This window comes from Vespa mandarinia, chromosome 25, assembly GCF_050613455.1.
Source record: "Vespa mandarinia isolate Hongniang chromosome 25, ASM5061345v1, whole genome shotgun sequence".
Lineage (NCBI taxonomy): Eukaryota > Metazoa > Arthropoda > Insecta > Hymenoptera > Vespidae > Vespa > Vespa mandarinia.
Window position 1 is genome coordinate 417,463 of NC_140834.1, and position 23,676 is coordinate 441,138.

The following is a 23,676-nucleotide window of genomic DNA, read 5'->3' on the forward strand; positions in this document are numbered from 1 at the left end:
AGAGAGAGAGAGAGAGAGAGAGAGAGAGAGAAAGAGAGAGAGAGAGAGAGAGAGAAAGAGAGGGATGAGGGGAGAGAGAGAGAGAGAGATAGAAAGAGAGAGAGAGATAGAGAGAGAGATAATGTTTTGACTAAAGCCTTGTTTGGAAAATATAAAACCCCAGATTATACCTCACTATCCTACAAGTACAACTTACTTCAAAAGCTGTATACTGATGATATCGAAGTTCTGATATTACTATCTTTGTATTATTATTACTATTTGTATAATGGAAATGAATCATAAGAATTAAAATTCCAGAGGGATTGTTCGAAGTTAGGAGAGATGACGAATTTCTAAAATATTTTGGGTTAATATAAAGTCTAAACTTCAATATGTCTGGTACTGAATTTTTACAATTTTACCAGCTACGTTTACTTGCTTAGCTGGAAAATATTAATATTTTTTTTTGTCCATTATAATTGTACGAAGTAATCGTTCTTACATATATACAACCCATGGTCACCCTTAAACATAGAAGATTCGTGTAAATATTTCATTCGACACAGGGTTTGTTTGTCATTTCTTTTTTCTTTTTTTTTCCTTCTCTTCACATGTGTCTAAACGATACAAATCTTCATTTGTCGAGTTCAAGCGCAGCATATTGTTCTTCGTCAACTTCAGTCATCATTAAATTTCCATCTGGCAAAAGTAATACCACTCTTCTAGTTCCACCTAATTATAATAAAAATATATTAAAACATATAAATTATAATAAAATGATTGTCTCAAAAAAAAAAAAAAAAAAAAAAAAAAAAAAAAAAAAAAAAAAAAAAAAAAAATTTTATCTATTACCTGGTGTTGGTTCTTCTGCCTGTACAACTTGTGCCACGACTTGTGCTTGCCCATCACTATCCTCTTGACTTCCGGTAACATCCGTAGCGTTCGTATTGTCCATTATAGACATTACCATTGGATTTTCGGTAGGCTCTGCGTCACCTTCCTTTACATAGAACTGTGACGTAAGATTGACTTGATCTGGTATTAATTGTGCGACAGCCTCGGCAACAGCATGGTCCAATGTTAAAACAGATCCTTCATCTCCTTGTTGTTCGGTAGTAACATATACACATTGTTGTTCACCATCTGCTCCTCGCGTTACTAATAAGGTTTGACCATCATCAGCTTGTCCAGTTACTTGATATACTACACCATCTTCTCCTGTTATTGTTACTAAATTAGATGTGTCTTCTGTTACTTTTCTTTCTTCTGGCATTTTTTCATCTGGCTTATTTACATCAGTAGATGCAACCGATATAGTTGTAGTTGATGTTACTGCGGCCGATGTTACTCCTGTTGTATTGGTAGATTCACTTACTGGTGTCTCTGTTAAAGATGTTGATACAGTTGTGGTTGATGGTGTTACTGTATTTGTTGTTGTATCATCTAAACAAGGAAGATCTGGAGCAGATACTGCTTCATTTGGTAAATGAATTTGTGCTGGTTCGCTAGTCTGAACAATAGTACCTGTTGTTCCTCCTGGACTCATTTCTACTCTCATAATACCACCACCTTCTGTAAGGGAATCAAGAGAAGGTAACACTAATTCAGCAGTAGTTGTTGTTGCAACGGTGTCTGTGCTTTCCGATGGAGTTGTTACGGTTTTAACATTTGGTAAAGTTGTTGAAGGTGTTGGTTCACTTTCAGCTTCTGCAGGCTGTTCAACCGGTTCACCATCGGGTCCGATTATACGTCCAGTTAACGGACACAAAGTAAATGGTCGTGGCGGGCTATCAGGTTCAGCAGCTGTAATTGTTTCTGCCTCGGGTGGAGGAAGTTCTGGTTCACCTTCGCTACTGCTTTCCTCGGAACCAACTTCGTGAAATTCCATATGAAGTCCGTCCCCTTCTGCTAATTTACTTTCTTTAGGTTTGTTACCTGGAGCAATAACTGTTGGCGATTCAACAGCTTTAGCCTTACCACGTCCAGCCGACGCACGATTACCAGCTAATATGCCACGTCCACCTGGCTTAATCAAACCTGCTGCCTCCTGTGCTTTTCTCTTTGCCATTAACAATTTTTGTTGTGGCGACAATAAAGACTGCGGTTTGCCCAATGATGATTTAGGTGATTGTTTATTTTGTGCAGGACTTCCAGATTTAATAACTTGTTTCCCCTGTGAACTAAGTACCGTAAATTTCGGTCTGACAGGAGTCACCGTTGCAGTACTAGGTGAACTAGCTTGAGTATTTACAACTGTTGTACGTTTCTGTAGCACTTGTCGTGTTTGTTGGCCTTGTAGTTGTCTAGGAGCTGGCGCTCTAACAGGAGTACGAATGGGCGATCCGATACCGAGGACACTAGTTGGGGTAGCTGCACGTAGTGTTGGTCTAGGTAACAGAGGACGACCATCCGCGCCACGCGTTACTGCAACAGGACTAGGTCGTATACCTGTACTTATTCTTGGTTGTAACGTTATTGGAGCTGGTACTGCAGTCACCACATGTATTTGTTGTAATTGTGATGGATCTGGTTTAGGTTGTATTTTAATAGGTTCTGATTTTTGTATACCTCCTGTTTTAGATGCAATTGGCTTAGAAACTACTTTCATTTGTGTTACTACTTGACTTCCATCCATTTTCGAAACTACTTTCACGGGAGTTATTGAGTTTGATTGCGTCGCAGAAATAACTTGTTTTCTTACAACATTAGTATTATCCCGATTTTGTACCATTAAAACACCTTGTGTTGTGGGAGAACCCTTTACAGCTAGTTTTCCACTTGGAGATGAGTCTAATTTTATAATGCCATCCTTTCGAGACATTACATAAACACCAGATGTTAGATTTGGCATTTGTTTAGGATCTACTTTAACAACGCCTTTAGCATTGGCGACTAATACTGGAGGTTGACTTGATTTTGCCCCTTCTGGTGACTGCAGTCCCAATGAAGTTGCAAGATCAGTAGTAGAAACAGTCCTGTTCGAACCATTAGATTGCGCGTTTGCACGGTTAAATGCACGTTGTATTACATCACTACGTCCTATCAGCTTTTCTTCTTCTGATTCTCCAGTCCAATCTTCGTCGCTACCTGTATCACCCTTTGCCCTTTTTGCGGCACTACTGCCAGCTTCTTCAGAATCGCTATCAGAATAATCTATTCTTCTTTTTCCTAATACTGCAATTTTGAAAATATTGTTGCAATATTATCATCATCATTATCATCATCATCATCGTTATTATTATTACTATTATTATTATTATATTATTATTATTATTATTATTATTATTATTATTATTATTATTATTATTATTAGAATATGACAATGAATGTATATAAAACGTACTGTCACTCTCCTCGTCTTTCATTGAACCACACCACTGTTTTACTTGGTCCATTGCTTTAGATTTACTCGAGCGCATAGGGCGTCTACATATTATAAAAAGAGTAAAACAATGCACTATATAAAATACTTATGTAATAATATTAATATATATTCATTTACATACCCTGCTTGAGCCACATTGCTTGGACCTGGTTTACTAGCATCTGCTGATTTTATTATAGCTTTTTGTGCTGCAACCTTCCCTGATAATTTAGTACTTGCTTGTTGTTGTGCTGCTTTCAGTTCCTTTTGTTTTGCTAAATTTCTTTCAAATTCTTCTAATAAGTACTTGCAAGTTGCAACACTTTCTGCAGGCTCCCATGTATTGCTCTCACTATAAATTTATGTATATTCTTCATAGAGAATTTATATAAATATATATATAAGAAAAAAAAATAGCACTAATTTTAATATATATATATAAAAGAAAAAGATAATGAACTCACTGCGAATAACCTTCCCATTTGAGTAAATATTCTGAACATCTCTTCTTTGGATTAAATCGTTTAGCTAAAATTTTTTCCACAATATATTCTTCATTACTAGAATCTCTATCTTCTTCTCCCGTTGCCTTTGAAGATTTACCCTAAAAAAAAAAAAAAAAAAAAGAAAAAAAAAGAAAAAAAAAAAGAAAAAGAAAGAAAAAGAATAATAATAAAAATATGTAATACTTGTATATACCATATTTATATTAATTAATAATATTACCTTCGGTTTAACAGATGGCTTAAGTTTTGGCTTTTCTTTCTTATCAACTTCACTTTCCATAGATTCTAAACTTTTTTGTGATTTTACTTCAGAAGATCTAACATCTTTTTTTGTATCAGATCCTTCTTCTGGTTGTCCATTTCTTATGACTTTACGTACTACTATTGGCTTTGTTCCTACAGGACGACGAAATTTCATTCAGTTTTAGACAAGGGAATAAATAAGTAGGTAAAAAAAAAAAAAAATAAATAAATAAATAAAGAAAAAGAAGGAATCTTTTACAAGAAATACCTTCCAAATTAGAATTTGTTTGTCTTGGAACTTCTTGCATTTTTGCATTACTAATTTTAGTAAATGTTTGAATAGTTTTCCCCGCCGTTATCCACGAATCTCTAATATGTGTATCCATTTTACACCATTTTTGATAAAGTTTCCAAGAATTGGTCGAATCCCTATCTGAACCTTCTTGTTGAATTTGTGTGTCTTTCCACAAAAGAAAGGCCCAAACTTGTGCTTTTTGTTCATTCTATGGATATTTGAAAATAATTATTAAATGTGTCATTTCTTTTTTCTTTTTTTTCTTTGAACGATTTACGATAAAATTACGATTACTTTCTGATATACTAACATTAGTATTCTCACGAAAGTGTGATACTTGTGAACAAGCTCCTTCCTTGGTACGATGTTCTTGAAATTCTTCAATAAAATGAAAAACAGAATGACATTGACCACAGACCAAGATATCTAAACGTCCCATTTCTTCTTGTGCAGCTAATATAATACAAATTATATTACAATTTTATATATTATAAAAGCATACAATAAACAAATATAATTTTCAAGTAACTTTATTCTCAATGGATTATTTAATATAGATAACAAAAATAAAATATATAAATAGGATTACCTTTTATACTACTAGGATTAGTATTGATAGCCGATGGGCCATCATCCACTTCCATCTTGTTCAAAATTATATTTGGATTTGCGTTGTCAGCGAATACAGTTTGCTACAAATTAAAACATATTTTTTTCAAACATCTGATGTTAATGATATTAAAAGAAATAAATAATCTTATAATATAATGAAAAGTTTGTGTAAGTTCCAGTACCATACATATACTTTTCTGACAAAACTATATAATATAATATTGTCATATATTTTATAATTAATAATATATTATTGTTACATATAAAATGATTAAAAAAAAAAAATTAACAAAAAAGAAAAATATATAAACAAAACAAAGTGAAATGAAAGAAACTACATATATAATGAAAATAAATACACAATATAGATTATAGTTTTAATGAAATAAATAAATATATATATATATATACATATACAATATATATAATATATATATATAATAACATAGATAAGATATACGAAAGTTTATATAAATCGAGCGCGAAAATATAAAATAGGTTGGAAAATATTTCGAAAGAAATTCTATTCCTTTCACTGACCATTTATATACATATATATATATACACACAGATCTATATGTTAATGTGTGTGTGTGTACATATATATGTGTGTATATATATACATATACATCTTTTCTTTCTATGAATAATAATAACGAATAATTAATAAATTACTAAAGTAAAGAAAAAAGAGAGGAAAAAGAAAAAAAGGAAGAAAAAAGAAAAAAAAAAAAAAAAAAAGAAAAAAGAAAAAAAAAAGAAAGAAAAAGAAATTTCAAAGATTCGCGGGTTACTAAAAATAATTTGTACGAAACGGCGCCGGTGAGGATCGAACTGCGAACATTTTCTTTCAATTCGATAGACCGCCAGAGCCGCTCCTATATGTTTTATATGTTCGCCCCGTTTTATACTCTGATATAAATCCTCCACGTCAGCCAGTTCGATCACCGTCGGTGAAGAAGCGCTATGTAAAAGCAAATATACCGTACGCGAATTGGTTTGATTTTAAATGAAACAAATTCCCGCATAAATGATGAAATTTGAAGAGGGACACAGGCACGTATTCATTGTAAACGCGGCCAAGTCGCATGGAGTTACCAACGTACGACGACTTTCGACGTACATATTCTATCGTCTTTTCTCACTCTTTTTCTCTCTCTCTCTCTCTCTCTCTCTCTCTCTCTCTCTCTCTCACTACTCACTTACTGAGCACTCTCTCTCTCTCTCTCTCTCTCTTTCTCTCAATGTAGATATACATATATACACACACAGAACATACACTTTTTCTCTCTCTCTCTCTCTCTCTCTCTCTCTCTCTCTCTCTCTCTCTCTCTCTTTCTTTCTCTCTCCCTTCCTCCTTCGTTTTCGCGTTAACGCACGCGGATCACCCGGCTAAAATGGCTTTGGCCTTACGCGAAGCGACTACCGTTAACGGAAATAATTCAAGCGCGTCGTGATATCGCGATTATTTCGGAAAGATGTCATTGCTGCCGCCACACGCGACTCCTTTCCTCTTCTTCTGTCTCTACCACGAGCGAAGAGAGCCGATGCTCGTCGTCAAGATGGCTCTCCTCGCTAAATGCTCTTCCCTCCGTCTAGATTCACTTCCTGTTTTTCCAAGAATACTTTCCGAACGCACTTGAGACACCTGAACGATTATTATTAACGATCATCTCTCGAACCAATGATGACGACTTACGGCCGATAAACCGTAGAAAAATCGGATTTTCACGATCCAGAAAATACCACTAACCAGCACGAGACGGAATGAAAACAGTGATCGCGTCTTCCGACGGTGGCGCCATGGCGCCCGCTAACCGCCAGACCCAATGACGACAATTATTTTGGCGGGAAGCCGATCTTACATTTTCCGACTTTATTATCTTTTATATCGTCGATATTTATATATTTTTATCAGTAAATAGACACATCTCTTTTATATCTTATATTTATGATATGATATAATGTTAATCACATTAATTAATAGACGAAAGAAATGATAATACTTGATAGATTTTTTAAGGATTTTAAATTTACCGCCTTTTACAATCGGACCTGCTGATATTCCGGATGAAAAGAGATAGACCTATATTAATTAATGTCAAGTCGATTCCGATCATATACATATGTAATAGGACTATATATTGTTAGTTCTCCATAACTGATAGTAGGGTCACCGATGAAGTAAGATAGAAAAAAGTTACTTTTTCCGTTGTGCGCAAAGTATTCTGCGCAAGCGGTTAAATATGAAACTGAATCATACACAATCGTTAAATACACATAAAACATACGATACAACATGTAAATATAATTATAAATTGTACCCATTGAAAAAGCTTTTTTTTTCTTTTTCTTTTTTTTTACGATCAACAAAAAATATATTAAATTTTTTTTATTTAATACGTATTGAATTATGTACGAACGTTTTAAGATAAAATTAAAATTAGTTCATATTTATGTATACTTTACCGTAAAAGTGTCTTCGCTTTCTTCAGATATTATTTTTTTCTTCTTCAAACGAGACGACATTACATCTTGTAAAAATTTAACGCGTTTTTTAAGTTTCCTCATTTGATCTTGTAAACTTTTAATACGCTTTGATTTTTGTTGATCTGTCGCTTTTATTAATTTGATAACTCTATTAGCCCTTTTCGGAGATGTAAAATCTGTCACTGTAATTTCCGAAATATAACGAGGTTCAAAAAATATTCGTTGTCTTTTGGAAGTACTGTGGCTATTATCATTTGGTGCTATGGTAATAAAAGTAATGATTAGTTGAAACGATTAAAGGAAAAAAAAAAGCATTGTTATTAAGTTATCAATTTCAATTTTTAATTTTATTTGCTTTATAGAATTTACCTTTATTATTGGCATCATCGTTTTTATAAGTAAATGATTTATCTTCCACGAGTGTGGATTTAGAATTTTTATCAGAAACTGAAATAAAAGAAAAAATTAATATAAATAAATCAAAAGATAAATTTGCCATTTCTAATAAATATGTTTAAAATATTCAACTCTTTTAGGTTTACCTTTAACTGTATCATCAGTTTCAGACAAAGTATATTTACATCTGTCATTTACAGTCACATTTGTGAATGTTTCTGATGACAATCGATCAACTTCTTCCTCTATGACAAGAGGATTTGTTATAAACATTGAAGGGACTGCTCCAGGTTTAATTACAGATTTACTTCTTCCAAAGGTATTACATTTATTTATATCCGTTTCAGCAAAGTGAATAGAACAGATATAACTATGTGATACATCGTCGTTTAAACTTAATCCGCATACATTTAACCACTTCTGACGTACGGTCAAATGTTTTGGAAAGCTAAAATTGATTATACATTATTGACAATTATAAGAAATTTATTAAATAATTAATAAATATTTCTTATACATTTACCTATGTAATGAAATGTTCTCTGTATTTGACGTTTTTCGATTACATAGATAACACAATTTACCCATCTTTATAAATAAAAAAAAAAAATAAAAAAAAAAAAGTAAAGAAAAGAAAAAAAGAACCAATATATTGTAATAATAAAATATATAAATTATCATAGATTTCGAAGAGTGTATTGAATTAATAAATTTATGACTGCTATAACCTCTAAATAGCATGTTTTAACACGTGAAATAACATCCCCGCTTTCTTTTGAGAAAATTATCGCGCATGCGCATAACGATTAAAGTCCTTTGTCAGATAAAGAGAATGATATTATCTCTACTATAATGTTTTCGTCCTTTTTCTAATCTAACTGGCAAATATAGTCTTAGTACATAAATGGTTTTCGATGACGTCGGTGATAATCCAGGTTCTTTTTTTGCTCTTTATTAATTTTAAATAGTGTTTATTTCTTGTGAATTTTTTAAATATTATTCCATACAGAGTATATTTTTTAATTAAAAAATATGGCTGATGAAGAAGAAGAAAAAGAATACAGATGGGAAACTGGTTATGAAAAAACTTGGTATATATGTTATTATGAAATTTATAAAGACAAAGTTAACCAAATATAAAAATATTTATATGATAGAATTTTATGAATGTAATATATATATTTTTTTTTATATAGGGAGGCAATTAAAGAGGATGATGATGGTCTTGTTGAAGCATCCGTTGCCGATATTATACACAATGCTAAAAGAAAAAGGCAATTGGAAAGAAAAGCTGGCGCCAGATTAGGAATGATGAGACATTTATACATTATTCTTGATACCTCTGAAGCAATGTCAAATCAAGATTTAAAACCAACGCGTTTGCTATGCTCTTTAAAAGTACTTTATATATAAACATTAAATAAGTTTATTTATAGTAATGATTTAATTTATAGTAATGAATTTATAAAATAATTGTAAGCTTTTAGAGGACTTTGTGGATGAATTCTTTTATCAAAATCCTATAAGTCAAATTGGTTTAATTATAACTAAAAATAAAAGGGCTGAGAAAATCAGTGATTTAGCTGGGAATTCAAAGAAACATATTAAGGTTGGTATCATAAGATATCAAAGTATAATAATAGTCTTTATATTTTCTATAATTTTTCTAGGAAATAAAAGCTTTACAACAAACGTCATTAGCCGGTGAACCATCTTTACAAAATTCTTTAGAATTAGCTATAAAATCGCTTAAATTGTTACCATCACATGCCAGTAAAGAAATAATAATAATAACTGGTTCACTTACTACATGTGATCCTGGAGATATTACCGAAACTATACAAGTAAATGAATTTATTTATTAATCTAAAATAATATACTTCAATGCAATAATAATTAATTTGATTTTAGGCTATGAAGTCGGATGGTATAAGATGTAGTGTAATAGGTTTAGCCGCAGAATTATATATTTGTAAAAAAGTTGCGACTATAACAGGCGGAGAGCATGGCGTTGCTTTAGATGATAAACACTTTAAAGAACAATTAAATGCACATATTGATCCACCACCTGCTGCTACTAGATTAGATGCTGCACTTGTAAAAATGGGTTTTCCACATCACTCATTGCATTCTTCCAGTACAGATACTTCAATAGCAGTATGCATGTGGTATGTACAATTATATTTACATATAATTATAAATGATTTAAAAATTATACTTTAATATAATCAATTATAGTCACGCAGAAAACTCGGATGGATCTGTAAAATTAACAAGTACTGGTTTCCTTTGTCCCCAATGTCTAAGTAAACATTGTGAACTTCCAGTCGAGTGTAGGGCATGCGGTCTCACTCTTGTTTCTGCTCCACATTTGGCAAGATCATATCATTACTTATTTCCAGTTGCGCCTTTTAAAGAATTAGATTATGAGAATGAATTTACAATGTGCTATGGATGCCAAAAAGCATTATCACAAAAGGATAAAAAGGTATTGACAAAAATATTGAAAATTTTATTATTACATTATATATATAAATATATATATATATATCATTTTAGATCTATGTTTGTGAAAAATGTTCAAGAGTTTTCTGTATAGATTGTGAAATTTTTATACATGAGTCATTGCATACATGTCCAGGCTGTGCGACAAATCAAACGACATATCAAAAATTTACAGATAAATAAATTGATATTATAAATAATGTCGCGTCTAATAAGTTTTGTTATTAATTAACAATTTATATTCGTGTATATAGATTTTATTTGATCACAGATTAATAATATCACATTCCATCGTTTTTGTAAGTATTTAATAAATAAATAAATAATGTTTCTACTTTGTTTTTTTTTGTTTTTTTTTTTTCTTTTTTATTTTTTTTTTCTAACGTATAATAAATTTACACGATAAATACATAATGAGAAAATGTTTTGATGTAACAATGAATAATCCAGATGTCTTGAAATATCTTATGTATTCGCAGATTTTCATAGTTCTCGTTTGAATACAAATGTCCTTCTTCTCAATCACAGTGGGAGTAGTCAATTCAATTTTATTAGCATCTAGACAGGTGGGAGAGAGAGGAGAGAGAGAGAGAGAGAGAGAGATAAAGAGATATATATATATATAGAGAGAGAGAGAGAAAGAGAGAGAGTCGTAATATTACTGTACTTATTAGTTCACAGTCGTCCTCTGGTGTGACCGGTTCGAGCGTGATTGACCTAGTCTCGCGATTTTATTATATGTTGACTACGTGTGCGCGCGCGATCCCATATATTGATTAAATTTATCTACATATGAAATATTGTTTGATCACATTGTTTCTCTATTTAAAGGGCATCTTCAAAATTAGGTAAGTGAATTCAGATTATCTATTAAATTATATTTTTATTTTGTATTATTAAATATATATTCCATTGATTCATTGTTTATATTAAACTTTAATATACTTAAATCATAATATTGTATATCAAAGTTTTACCATTATTTATTTATTTATTTATTTATTTATTTATTTATTTATCCTTTTATTTTATTTTTTTTTATTTTATTTTTTTTTTAAATAAATAAATTTTCACACATTATTATGCATATACTTTTACGTGTATACATTGATATTAATATTTATATATTCAGTCTTTGGAAAATTTATCTATTCATATAAGTACTTAAAAAAAATTATCTCTAAAAAAAAAAAGTAGGAAGGCATAAATCATGATTATCATGACATGTAGATATGGCATGATCGATATGACGATAATGTTAACAAATAATTAATAATTTTAATAAATTAAAACATGAAATTGACATTTTTATTTTCGCTATATAAACGAAGGTAAACAAATTTTTTAAATATTATTATTAGATATAATTATATATATATATATATGGAAAATATAAAACTCAATTGAAATATATTATTCGAGGATATCAAATATATAACTGAAAGAGAAAGTTGTTTCTCAATCTCTCTTTCTCTTTCTCTTATTATATTGCTTTTATTGAATATAAAAAAATATACACATATATTTCTTTATCGTTAGAAACGAAAATTTTCGATAAATATATATCGGAATTTTCGAAACACCGAATATATTAAATATTCATATCAAGATCAGCAGCTTTCTCTTCTATCAAAGATAAGAATTATCTCTCTTTATTGTTGATACATCTTATTTCAATTGACACATTTTATAATTATAATCTCTTATAGATTATTTTAATCGCGCGTTCTGAATACTTTATTGTTACGAAAGAAAAAAAGAACCAAAAAAGAAAAAAAAAAAAAAAAAAAAAGGGAAAAAAAAGAATGAAAAAAAAAGCAATGCACAAAGAAATTCAATTATTATTATAATATATTGTCATTTTTATTTATCAGATAATAATAATCACAAAATTATGTGTTCATTCGATGAATTCATTGAATGTACATACATACATTCTCTTTCCTCGAGGTCATACCAAACGTTATTTGCTGAAATTCTGTTAAAAGGTACAGTGTACATAACGAGAAACGTAATTTTTATTATAATAATTCTTATCTTCTACAAATATTTTATATACATGCACATGCACGCAGACGCACACACACATCAATTACAAATAAAGATTAAAATTTTGTTTATATACATTCAATTAATTATTAATGAAGTATATTCATTTGTCATTATTAATTTATTAGCCTTATTTATGATTTAAAATGTTTCCATGCCATATGTCTCTCTTAATCGAATTAATAAATTTACGAAACTAATACTATTTCTTCGAGTGTACTTCTTTTTTCTTTTTTCTTTCTTTCTTTCTTGTTTTTCTTTTTCTGCTTTTGTTTTTGTTTTTGTTTTCCGTACTTATCTATTTATGAAAAGTCAGCTAAGGAAAACAAGTGGTCATTTAAAAATATCAGTTACTTAAGCGTTACTAACTAAAAAAAAATAATGCGTTGTATGTCGTGGAAAAAAAAAAAAAAAAAAAAAGAAAAAGAAAATTGTTTTCGTTGAATTAACCTTAACTATTATATAACGTTTAAATATCATTTTTATTTGAATGTGAACATTTGAGAGGTGAAATATGTTTCTAAACGTGATTGTGTAAACTTAATATAACGATCAATTGCGCAAATATATTTACGAGAGTCGATTTCGAATTCCTTTGAAATAATTTCGTGTATTTGTACAAGGATAAAAAAAAGAAAAAGAAAAAGAAAAAAGAAAAAAGAAGAGAGAAAAAATGAAGAACTGTTTTACCTTGGACTATTTCACGCAGAAAATTTCTTGGATGTTAAATAGATGACTAACTCTCTACGTGAATGTTACGTATATATACGTGGTGATCCAATTTAAATGGACTCCTGACGATTTATATTAATCGTTTAATAATGTTTATTGTTTCTTTTAAAAAAAAAAAAAGGAAAAGAAAAGAAAAACGATATCAACAATTGTATTCATTAATTACATCAATGTGATTTAGTTTAATAGATTGGACCAATAAAAAGGAAAAAGAAAAAAAAATAGAATAAATAAATAAATAAATAAATAAAATAAAATAAAGCAACGTAAGATCATGACGAAATCAACGTTGTAAATATAGTTACAGACCGATAGGTCATTGACCTTGACGGATCAGTTTATGTAATGCAAGAGAAATCCTTAATTACAATTTCTACAATTAGTTTCTTCTTTTAATAATAAAATAATCTTTTTTTTTTTATTTATTATATAGACATATCGATTGATCATTATATCATTAAGATACAAGGATTATAATCTCAAATGTATGAATTATTATATAAATAAGTTTATAAAGTTTATACAGTTATAAAAAACGAAGAAAGGATTAATCGTTATGGCAGCGAATCGCCTGTGGAGAACATTGTCACGTAAACGTATTGATGATGATCAAGAGGGCAAGGGCGAGTTGGCAAGAGTTCTAAATATATTTGATTTAACTGCCCTTGGAGTTGGTGCTACTCTTGGTTTAGGCGTTTATGTTCTAGCCGGGAGTGTTGCAAAAGAAACAGCCGGACCAGCCGTTTGTATTTCATTTCTTATTGCTGCTATTGCTTCTGCTTTTGCTGGTAATATTTTAATATATACAATTCTATTAATCTAATTGTCCATTTCGTATAAATTTTCTATATCTTTTGGACTTTGGAATAACTTTTGGAATGTTTTCCTTTTTATATAAAATTACTATGACTTTAATAGTTGATTTATATACAATATCAAATTCTATAGGAATGTGTTATGCGGAATTTGCATCAAGAGTACCAAAAGCAGGATCAGCTTATGTTTATAGTTATGTAACAGTTGGCGAATTTATAGCATTTGTTATAGGTTGGAATTTAATATTGGAATATGTTATCGGTATGTCCATTGTTTTGATCTTAATTATAATTTTCTATTGTAATTATTCCTTTGACAAGGTAATTATTTTTTTTTTTTTTTCTAATTTAGGTACAGCAAGCGTTGCTCGAGGTCTTAGTAATTATATTGATGCATTAATAGGAAATGTTATGGGAAAAACTTTGCAATCTATCATGCCTATAGAAATTTCTTTCTTATCGGAGTATCCTGATTTTTTTGCATTTGGCATGGTTATGTTACTTGCTCTTTTGCTTAGCATGGGAGTTAAAGAATCTTCTTTTTTAAATAATGTATTCACTGTCATCAATCTTCTTACAATTCTTATCGTTATAGTAGCAGGTTCTATTAAAGGTAAATAAAATTTTTTATGAAATTGAATTTAAATCTTGACATCTGATTTTAATTGTTTGAACTTTTAGCCGATCCGAAAAATTGGTTCATTTCGATAGATGATATTCCTAAAAATGTAACGAATGCTGGTACTGGTGGTTTTATGCCATTTGGAATAACCGGTGTAATGACAGGTGCAGCAAAATGTTTCTATGGCTTTGTGGGTTTCGATGCTGTTGCTACAACCGGTGAAGAGGCAAAGAAACCACAACGTAATATACCCTTAGCCATTGTTTTGTCTCTTATTATTATTTTGGCAGCATATTTTAGTATTTCTACTGTATTGACCATGATGTGGCCATATTACGATCAGGTATAATGTTTTACACTGACTGCAAACAAACTTATGTGTAAGTTAGGTGATTTACCTGCAATATATTTTGCAATTTTTTATTCGCTAATCGTAACATTTATAATCATGTGAAATTAGAATCCTGATGCTCCATTCCCTTATGTTTTTCAACAAATTGGATGGCCAGTCATCCAATGGATTGTCAATATTGGAGCTATTTTTGCTTTATGTACGAGTTTATTAGGTGCTATGTTTCCTTTGCCACGTATATTGTATGCTATGGCAAGTGATGGGATTATATTTATGTGGCTTTCTAAAGTACATTCTAAAACCATGACACCAATTTTGGGTACAATACTTTCTGGACTACTTGCTGGTTAGTAAAAATATATAAAATATGATTATGAGATGCATATATATGTATATATATATATATAATTATTTCAATATACTTTTTTATTATGACAGGAACTATGGCTCTTTTTTTTAATCTTCATCAATTAATCGATATGATGTCTATTGGAACATTATTGGCATATACTGTAGTAGCAATATCAGTATTAATATTAAGGTTGGTTATGACTTGTTTTGTGATCAAAAAAAAGAATAAAGCAAAGGAAAAACTTTATAATGTTAAATAAAATACTTTGTAATTTTTAATCATAGATATCAAAAAGAAAATGATATTATGCCTGAAGTGACAATGAATGGTTATGAATTTACAGCAATGAATATATTCAAGCAAACATTTAATTTAAATAATCATAAGGATCCATCACATATTTCCAGTATAGTTTCAAAATGTAGTATAGCTAGTTTTAGTAAGTATTCTAAAAGAAATTTCTTATAAATATTTTAACAACATTATTTTAATTGAACATGATTTTAATTGAAATCTTTTGTTTTAGCCCTCGTTTTATTTATACTTATTATTATATCAAATTATGTTGAATTTGATATAACAAATGGCAATGTAATAGTATTTGTAATAATAATAATACTCGCATTTATATTAATATTAAATCTAGCATCTATTGGTAGACAACCAGTTCAACAAGTCGAACTCTCTTTCAAAGTATATAACACAGTATATTATTATAAATTATTAATGTATTATATCAATAACGAATCCTTTTTTTTTACTCAGGTTCCATTTCTTCCATTGATACCATGCTGTAGCATTTTTATAAATCTTTATTTGATGTTGCAATTAGACATGTTTACATGGATTAGATTTATCGTGTGGATGTTAATTGGTAAGTTGCTTGAATAAAAAAGGAAAAAAATATGTATATATATATAAATTTAAAACATTTATAATTTCAGAAATATATATTCTAATATTATTTATATATATATATATTTATAGGTTTTTCTATTTATATATTTTATGGAATTTCTCATAGCGTTCAGGGAAAAAAGAATAAAATTGAACTTAATATAATGAAACAAAAAAATGCGGATCAAAGTGGAACCATAACAAAATTTTAAATATATGATATATAATAAATAATTTCACAGCCACATAAAGCCACAATAGAATAACCTCGTTTATATATTAATTTTTAATATATTTTCAATTTAAAGTATTTTATATAAGATAACAATGATTATTGTGATATATTTCTATTGTAATATTAATTTATATAAAAAATATTTTATTGATATTATATTTAAATAGTATATAAAAAAAAATCTTTCGATAAGAATTTTAAGGACTTACCACTTACACCGGTTGCCCAACCTGTCTAATGACAGATAATAAATTAAAAAGAAAGGAGAAAGCATTTCTCGTAGTACTCCTGGCGCCATCTAGCGTTATCAGTTTGAATATTTTCGCGCCTTTTATTGAACGAACTCCACCATCGTTATGTGTTCCTGTTACAAATCGAGCATTTTTGCGACAATAAAGTGGCCGATTATAAACACTCATATATATATATATATAGGATATAATAGCTATGGTTAAAACGTTAAATATTTTTATTCCTTATTATTAAGTATTATAAGCAAACTTTTAATATATTATATCGTTCTAGAAAATTTGGAAAATATTTCCAAGATATTGAAATTTGTTTAAAATTTATTCCCGAAGGCCACATGAAAAATTCATATTTTTAATGAATAAAATAATTAATTACATTTACAAGCAATCTTTATTATTATGTATTATAAAGATTTTCAAATTTTTGTTTATACTAATCTTTAAGTTATTAATAATTATTATCAAACACTTTATATGTAAACATATCATTATTTTAATGCTGTAAATTTTTCAGTATGTATATCTTAAAAATTGTTATTATAAAGTAATAAAATAATATATATATGTATAAATGTGTATAGAGAGTGAGATAATATAAAAATATATGTTCAAGATATGATAGCATTATTGTGTTTATTGCAGTACATTATATAGAAGATAATCACAATTTATTAATCACAAGCATAATTTTTCAAAAATACATACTGCTTTCATACATACAAATTGTTCAAAATTATGATTATTATATATTAAGTGATGTTGATATTACTTTTTAAAATATTTAAATTATTCATATTATAAATTATATTTCGTTCTAAGAATTTTCCAGTTGCAAAATCTGATCCCCTTTTTTTTTATTCTCTAAGACCTATAGTTTGTAAAAATAGTATGATTATAAATTAAATAAGTATATTTCGATTCTACAATTTGAAAGAATATTTAAATAAATAATTCTCCACTTGTCATTATACGTATTTACTTGCATAAAAGCAAATCTATGTTACAAATACGACTAACAATAATATATTAATTTAATTTATAATATATTAAAATAATTTATTATTTTATATATTATAAATAATTATCACATACATATAAAAAAAAAAAATTAAAAAATTAAAAAATTAAAAAATAATACTTTCCTGTATTATACGGAATGTAGTTAATGTATGAAATTTTCATACTATTTGTCATTTACCTTGTGTGTGTATATATATAAAATGTTATATATATATATATATATATATATATATATATATATATATATACATAATGAAAACATATTTGAAAAATTTTTTTTATAAGCAATTAATTTCTTCTATTTATTATACCTCCAGTGCTTACATGCTGCCAATTTGCCTGTTAATATTTTATTGATATTATATTTAAAAATATATATATAAAAAATCTCTGGGAGATTAAAAAAATTTGTCAAGACTTACCCCTATACCAGTTGCCCAACCTGTTCCTGCTGGATTTTCATTAGTTACACCAATTCTTCGACATATTATACCAGCACCAGAAACCGCCCACACTTGTCCTTCATCTTTGGCAACAGAAATATGTCTAAACCCTTGCTTTGAATTTATAACTGAGATATCTAATAATAATAAACATACATTTTTTATATGTAAATATTGTCACCTCCATTGAATAATAAAAATATATAAAAGTATATAATTTATATTTACCTATATGAATAGGATCATTTGGCATTGCTGGCAATGTTTGCCAATGACTACCCTCTGGGAAAATATTTGCTTGTATATCACGACGAATAGATAATCTACCTGTTGTGTCTAAAGCCCATACAACATCTTTCCCAACTGAGATTTGTTTCAATTGAGCTCCTGATGGTGGTTCAACATTTTGCCATTGCAGACCTAATATATATATATATTTATATAAATGTATTGTATTAATAATTATTCTAAATATAAATTCATGTATTATATTATACCTGTTGGTTTAGTTAGGGTAACACCGAGTCTCCAATAAGAAGAACCATTTTTTCCAACTGCCCAAACCTGTCCATTTGGCCCACAAGAAATACCTATTAATGGTTGATCGCTTGGTATATGTTCCCATGATACACCCTATGTTATAAGAAAATATATTATATTTCTTTAAAAAATGTATTAATATTATTACATTTAAATATTCTTACCATTGGACAAGATTCAGAAACACCACGTCTAAATAAAGCTTCCCCATTGGATGCTACTGCCCATACATGTATAAGAGAATCTTCACCGGGTTTACTAGCCGTCTATAAATGTATATTAATAAAAATAATTACAATATTATTAGACAGAATTAATCTTTATATTAAAAATGTAAATGATAATTCATACATATAAAGAGACATCAACTAATTTTGTATTTCCTAACTCTTGCCAAGGACCACTCGTACTAAGTTGACATTTTCTGTACCATCTTCTTCTTCTTACGTAATCAGTAAATTGTTTTTTTCCATGATACTGCGATGGAAAATCTGTGGCATATTGCCATCCATCTCTGTCAACACCTCCGGGAGTATGAAAGTCAGTAATCCAGTCGGATATCTTTTATTAAAATAATTATATTATTATTCATTTTTAAAGATAAAAAAAATATATATATATATATTAATAATTATGTAATATATATTTTACCCATTGCCAATGCATTGATAATAATTTCGTATGTTCCCGTGTTCGTTTATGACGACCAGTTACATCGCTCCACATGTAACGATCCGTAGGAAGACCATGAGAAGTATATCCTGTTACTGGATTCCAACGTTGATTTTCATAGACAAAATAATTATGTATATCTACCATAGTATTTATTCCGGTATTACAAGTTCCTAATCCTTTCAAAAATGTTCCTCCCCAACCATTAGTATATACCCAGGCAGTATTATCGTATCCTATACCCCATGTAACACCAACAGAACATGTTTCAACTTTTTTCAAATGTCCACCCATTTGTCTCCAAAACATTGTTATTGGTTCGATTATAATTGACCTAGATTTATATAGAATACTGCACAACGTCATTAATCCTTTTATTCGTAAATGTGTAATATTTTGTGGTGATATTCTATGACTATAAAATGTATATTCCGTGTCGTTAATAAAAATTCTATATCCTCGTTCTTCGCAAACAATATTTAATATAAAATCAGAGCCTGGTTTTAATGGACTCCCACCGTTTCTTTCTTCGTCGCCCCATTGTCCATTCTGATACGTGTTTCTTATGATTAAATTTTCTTTAAGACGTGGATTAAAATGCAATGCCACGTCGTGACAATCCGTAATACCTTTTTGTTTCAAAGATGTTGTCGTATAACATACTAAATTAAATGAAAGTCTGTCGGCATCGTCGTGAATGCATACTGTTATTTTTAATGAACTCCCATATCCAAAACTATTTTGTAATATACTTTCGAACGGTAAATCTTTACCAGCGGCATCTAATTCCTGTACATAAACGTCTTCGGAAAATTGATTTTCCTCTATTATCGCAGGATCATATACGTAAACATCTCCTAATGCATTGGTGATCCAAATTGAATTAGGACTTGGTTTTCCATAGATATTATTTGTCTGACAAGATACAGAAGTTAAATGTGCCAGCCAATCTTCCATATCCGTATCACTTGCAAATTGTAATGTAAGAACTTTAGAGCGTATTAATTTTGGTGTATGAATAGCTATACGCGGATTGCCTGGTTCGCTGCAGCAAACAACACAAGTTATTTCAGATATTGGGAATTGCATTAGAATTGTAGCACCATCGGAATTTAAAATTGTTAAAGTTCCAGAATCCAATGATCCGCTATCGCTACTTATCCATTCTAATTCAATAATACAATCCTCGTACATGCTACTACCTTTAACTTTACATCTTGCATCACCATTTTTAACCCAAGATGATTTTTCTATAGCTTTCTCATACTTAGATAAATCTAAATCTATCCCTTTCAATCTATTTTTTAATTCCTCCAAAATGTGTATCCTCCATGGTTCAGCAATTTCTCCGTGCGTTACACCATTGCTATCTGAAATCCATTTTGGTGGATTCAATAAATCCATATAACATGCACCGGCTTCTACTTTGTACCACGAGGCATCGCATTCAGCCCAATAAACTATTGCCGCACTTTCGTCCTCTCCGTATACACCAGAATCACCAGTTAAATCAGGATCAAATATACTCCCGTCTGTTTCTGGATGTGCTTCTATACCAACCATAGAGCCAACAGAATGTACAGGACTCCAAGCAGCTGGATTGACCTTGACTGTACTGCTCATACCCTTACCAGAGACAACTATAGATTCCCCAGTTTTAGTTAATGATTCATTTGATATAGTTATATTTGCTACATTTGTTTCCGTGTAGTCACTCATATTTAATGAATTTGCCGAACGTTTTTTCTCTTCCGTAGTATATATATCCTGGCAAGATGTTTGTTGAGAATTTTTAGTAACCGCAGTATCATTAGTACGTTGCCATAACTTCAAAGATGTTGGCGTTGGTGCTGATCTTGATTGTTCCTCCCATTCTCTAACCAATGTTGTTCCTTCGCTAGTACTATGAGGTCGATTTAAAGAGCTCCAACTTTGATGACGTTGTTGTTGTGGTGTACCGCACATACTATGTCTATTACTCGAGGATAAACTCGCATTGCTACTGGCTCTACTTAATTGAAGAGGAGCATTAATTAATCTCCATTTTTTCCCTGTTAATTCTGATCGTGTTATACCCATACGATAATAAAGACATCTATCTTCATAACCGATAGCCCAAACCTGATCGTTTGGAGCAACAGATACCAATGCCATTTTGCTTCCCATTTCAACCCATCCAGTTCCAGCTGCTAATTGTTCACACACGCCGCTCATCTCACCTTTAATACCTTTCCGAAACCATACATTACCATCGTGTGTAACTGCCCAAACAGCATCTGTACCTACACTAACTTGTATTAATCTTAAATCTTTCTGCGGTGGTTCCACTTCTGTCCAATCATCACCCATTGGATTCTCTCGGGTAATCCCGGTACGAATTATAGCTTTTCCGGCTAAAAGAATTGCCCAAACAAGACCCGTCACTCCTACACTTATTTGACAGACCTCATGTCCGTTATTTAATTTAATAGAACTCCATCTTTGGCCTTCGGGACATGTTGTACTTGTTCCAACGCGGAACATCACCTATAACATAAAGATATAGATATTTAATTTTATATCTATGCGTGATTATAATTTAAAAATTGAAATATAATTTACCCTTCCATGAGCTGTTACCGCCCAGACTACTAAACCACCAGGATTACCACCAGGCATTTGATTTCCACCGACAGCTACGTCGATAAATGGTTCCTAAAGCATTTTGAAAAGAGTCTACATAAATGTCTTTATAAGTTTATGATTGTTTAGTATATATTAAAAATCATTACTTTGGTTGGATCTTTGTGAAGTGGTGCAATAGCACACCATGAGTTCATAGCACTGTATCTTCTATATCGGACCCATTTGCGCCTTCTGACACAAGACTTCCATTGTTTTTTCGCTGAATATGTTGCTGGAAAATCAACTGCATATGTCCAGCCCTACCAAAACATCAGATTCTCTGTGATCATAACTCTTTGTCTTGTTGTGGACGATTGATAAAAAATCTACATGTAAATAAAAATTTATAAGATATAATCGTAATAAAGAAAAAGAAAATAATATTAATGGTAGCCGATCCTTTACACGATTAAAATAATAATTAAATTGATGAATATATATATATATGTGTGTATGTGTAAAATCTCATTATATACATTTTTTTTTCTAATATAATAAAGAAAAACGAATGAACCAATATAAAGATATTAAATTAAATAGAAGAAGAAGAAGAAGATATATAAAGAAAAAATAAAAAATATTTTAGTACCTTTACGATATTAGTTATGTAAAATTTGTTTCACTTGTTAACTTGTATAGCATTTGTATATATTTACATCGTGATCTAATGGTTGACCATCCAGCGTTGTTTCAATGTGCCAATCTCCTTCCCATTGCCAAGCCATAGATGGAAGTTTAACTTTATCTCGACTGCGATCGACAGTACCATCTTGATTAGAAAAATTATATCTATCTGTTGGTAATAAACGTCCACTAAATCCGTCTAAAGGTAGCCAGCGCTATAATTATATTAAAGATGAAAACAAAAATTAAGATATCCATTTGAAGGAAAAAAAAAAAAAAAAAGAAAAATATTTGTTTTATAATATACCTCATTTTCATAAGTTTCTTCTTTAATTCTTATAGGTATATCTAAGCCGTGAACGTGAACGTAAACTTGACGATCACCGCCAATTGCCCACATAAAATGAGGCACGGCTGAAAGTTGTTTAAATTCAAGTCCTAAATACATAAATTCACGCCACATAGTACCTGACGTTGATAAGCCAAATACACGTCCCTCATTGTTTATAGCATATAAATAAGAACTAGGCATTTTAATTGTTAATGTTACAAACTTAAAAAGATTTATTTTTAATTGTAAGATTTTCCTCTCTGTAATAAAATTCACATATAATTCGTATGAATCATTGATGTATGATAAATAGATAAAGATCAATAAGAAAATTATTTCATACCAATTATTCGCCGAATATTATCAAATATTACAGAATCAACTTCATTACAATTAATGCTTTTTAAAAAATCTCGTCATATTTACAATTATATTAGCAATATAAATATAATCGGTTTTTTTTTTTATAATTACAAAATATATTTTCCTCGTTATATAAAGTAGAAAACTATATATACTGCGGAGAAAATAATTATCTATCCGATAAGTACAGATTATATGATATTATCTTATAGTTCTTTTTTTTTTTTTTTTTTTTTTTTTTAATTTTTTTTATACTGTCATTGTTATGTTTATAAGAAAAAAATACGATCGAATGAAGAGATTAGATTCTTATGTCAAATA

At 29.6% G+C, this 23,676-nt stretch overlaps 5 protein-coding genes across 16 annotated transcripts; 2 read left to right on the forward strand and 3 right to left on the reverse strand.

Moving 5' to 3' along the window:
- Nucleotides 1-117: 117 nt before the first annotated feature.
- Nucleotides 118-6,799, reverse strand: Chro (chromodomain-containing protein chromator). 8 transcript variants are annotated; one of them, XM_035877429.2, is made up of 10 exons: nucleotides 6,702-6,799; nucleotides 4,980-5,082; nucleotides 4,701-4,843; nucleotides 4,364-4,598; nucleotides 4,073-4,248; nucleotides 3,811-3,950; nucleotides 3,489-3,698; nucleotides 3,326-3,408; nucleotides 835-3,156; nucleotides 118-714 (listed from the first exon to the last, which is right to left on the reverse strand). In XM_035877429.2, the coding sequence occupies exons 2-10, from the start codon at nucleotides 5,032-5,034 to the stop codon at nucleotides 617-619; spliced, it is 3,462 nt and encodes a 1,153-aa protein (XP_035733322.1). In that variant the 5' UTR covers nucleotides 5,035-5,082; nucleotides 6,702-6,799; the 3' UTR covers nucleotides 118-616. The 8 variants fall into 8 exon arrangements, with proteins under 8 accessions (XP_035733322.1, XP_085520391.1, XP_035733318.1 ...); XM_085664265.1 differs by having other exon boundaries at nucleotides 6,532-6,783; XM_035877425.2 differs by having other exon boundaries at nucleotides 6,416-6,783.
- A 104-nt stretch (nucleotides 6,800-6,903) lies between these two features.
- On the reverse strand, nucleotides 6,904-8,799 carry LOC146872170 (uncharacterized). The gene is made up of 5 exons (XM_085664267.1): nucleotides 8,412-8,799; nucleotides 8,035-8,336; nucleotides 7,862-7,939; nucleotides 7,472-7,752; nucleotides 6,904-7,254 (listed from the first exon to the last, which is right to left on the reverse strand). The coding sequence occupies exons 1-5, from the start codon at nucleotides 8,627-8,629 to the stop codon at nucleotides 7,243-7,245; spliced, it is 891 nt and encodes a 296-aa protein (XP_085520393.1). The 5' UTR covers nucleotides 8,630-8,799; the 3' UTR covers nucleotides 6,904-7,242.
- Ssl1 (general transcription factor IIH subunit 2 Ssl1) lies at nucleotides 8,689-10,975 on the forward strand. The gene is made up of 9 exons (XM_085664266.1): nucleotides 8,689-8,823; nucleotides 8,898-8,979; nucleotides 9,085-9,286; nucleotides 9,369-9,497; nucleotides 9,559-9,732; nucleotides 9,800-10,056; nucleotides 10,127-10,376; nucleotides 10,448-10,692; nucleotides 10,873-10,975. The coding sequence occupies exons 2-8, from the start codon at nucleotides 8,921-8,923 to the stop codon at nucleotides 10,574-10,576; spliced, it is 1,200 nt and encodes a 399-aa protein (XP_085520392.1). The 5' UTR covers nucleotides 8,689-8,823; nucleotides 8,898-8,920; the 3' UTR covers nucleotides 10,577-10,692; nucleotides 10,873-10,975.
- A 94-nt stretch (nucleotides 10,976-11,069) lies between these two features.
- Nucleotides 11,070-16,695, forward strand: slif (cationic amino acid transporter slimfast). Of its 4 annotated transcripts, none has more exons than XM_035877433.2 (11): nucleotides 11,070-11,241; nucleotides 13,608-13,962; nucleotides 14,123-14,251; nucleotides 14,342-14,602; nucleotides 14,671-14,954; nucleotides 15,072-15,309; nucleotides 15,402-15,504; nucleotides 15,600-15,754; nucleotides 15,842-16,008; nucleotides 16,081-16,189; nucleotides 16,303-16,695. In XM_035877433.2, exons 2-11 carry the CDS (start codon nucleotides 13,731-13,733, stop codon nucleotides 16,422-16,424), a joined length of 1,800 nt encoding a protein of 599 aa, XP_035733326.2. In that variant the 5' UTR covers nucleotides 11,070-11,241; nucleotides 13,608-13,730; the 3' UTR covers nucleotides 16,425-16,695. The 4 variants fall into 4 exon arrangements, with proteins under 4 accessions (XP_035733326.2, XP_035733328.2, XP_035733330.2 ...); XM_035877435.2 differs by having other exon boundaries at nucleotides 13,692-13,962; XM_035877437.2 differs by having other exon boundaries at nucleotides 13,701-13,962.
- Nucleotides 16,696-17,940: 1,245 nt separating this feature from the next.
- On the reverse strand, nucleotides 17,941-23,515 carry Pex23 (tectonin beta-propeller repeat-containing peroxin 23). 2 transcript variants are annotated; one of them, XM_035877557.2, is made up of 12 exons: nucleotides 23,336-23,515; nucleotides 22,969-23,252; nucleotides 22,694-22,876; nucleotides 22,145-22,297; nucleotides 21,975-22,067; nucleotides 19,353-21,899; nucleotides 19,053-19,262; nucleotides 18,866-18,967; nucleotides 18,659-18,794; nucleotides 18,390-18,581; nucleotides 18,141-18,298; nucleotides 17,941-18,057 (listed from the first exon to the last, which is right to left on the reverse strand). In XM_035877557.2, exons 2-12 carry the CDS (start codon nucleotides 23,191-23,193, stop codon nucleotides 18,007-18,009), a joined length of 4,050 nt encoding a protein of 1,349 aa, XP_035733450.1. In that variant the 5' UTR covers nucleotides 23,194-23,252; nucleotides 23,336-23,515; the 3' UTR covers nucleotides 17,941-18,006. The 2 variants fall into 2 exon arrangements, with proteins under 2 accessions (XP_035733450.1, XP_035733453.1); XM_035877560.2 differs by lacking the exons at nucleotides 22,694-22,876; nucleotides 22,969-23,252; nucleotides 23,336-23,515 and having other exon boundaries at nucleotides 21,975-22,088; nucleotides 22,145-22,283.
- Between the last annotated feature and the right edge of the window lie 161 nt (nucleotides 23,516-23,676).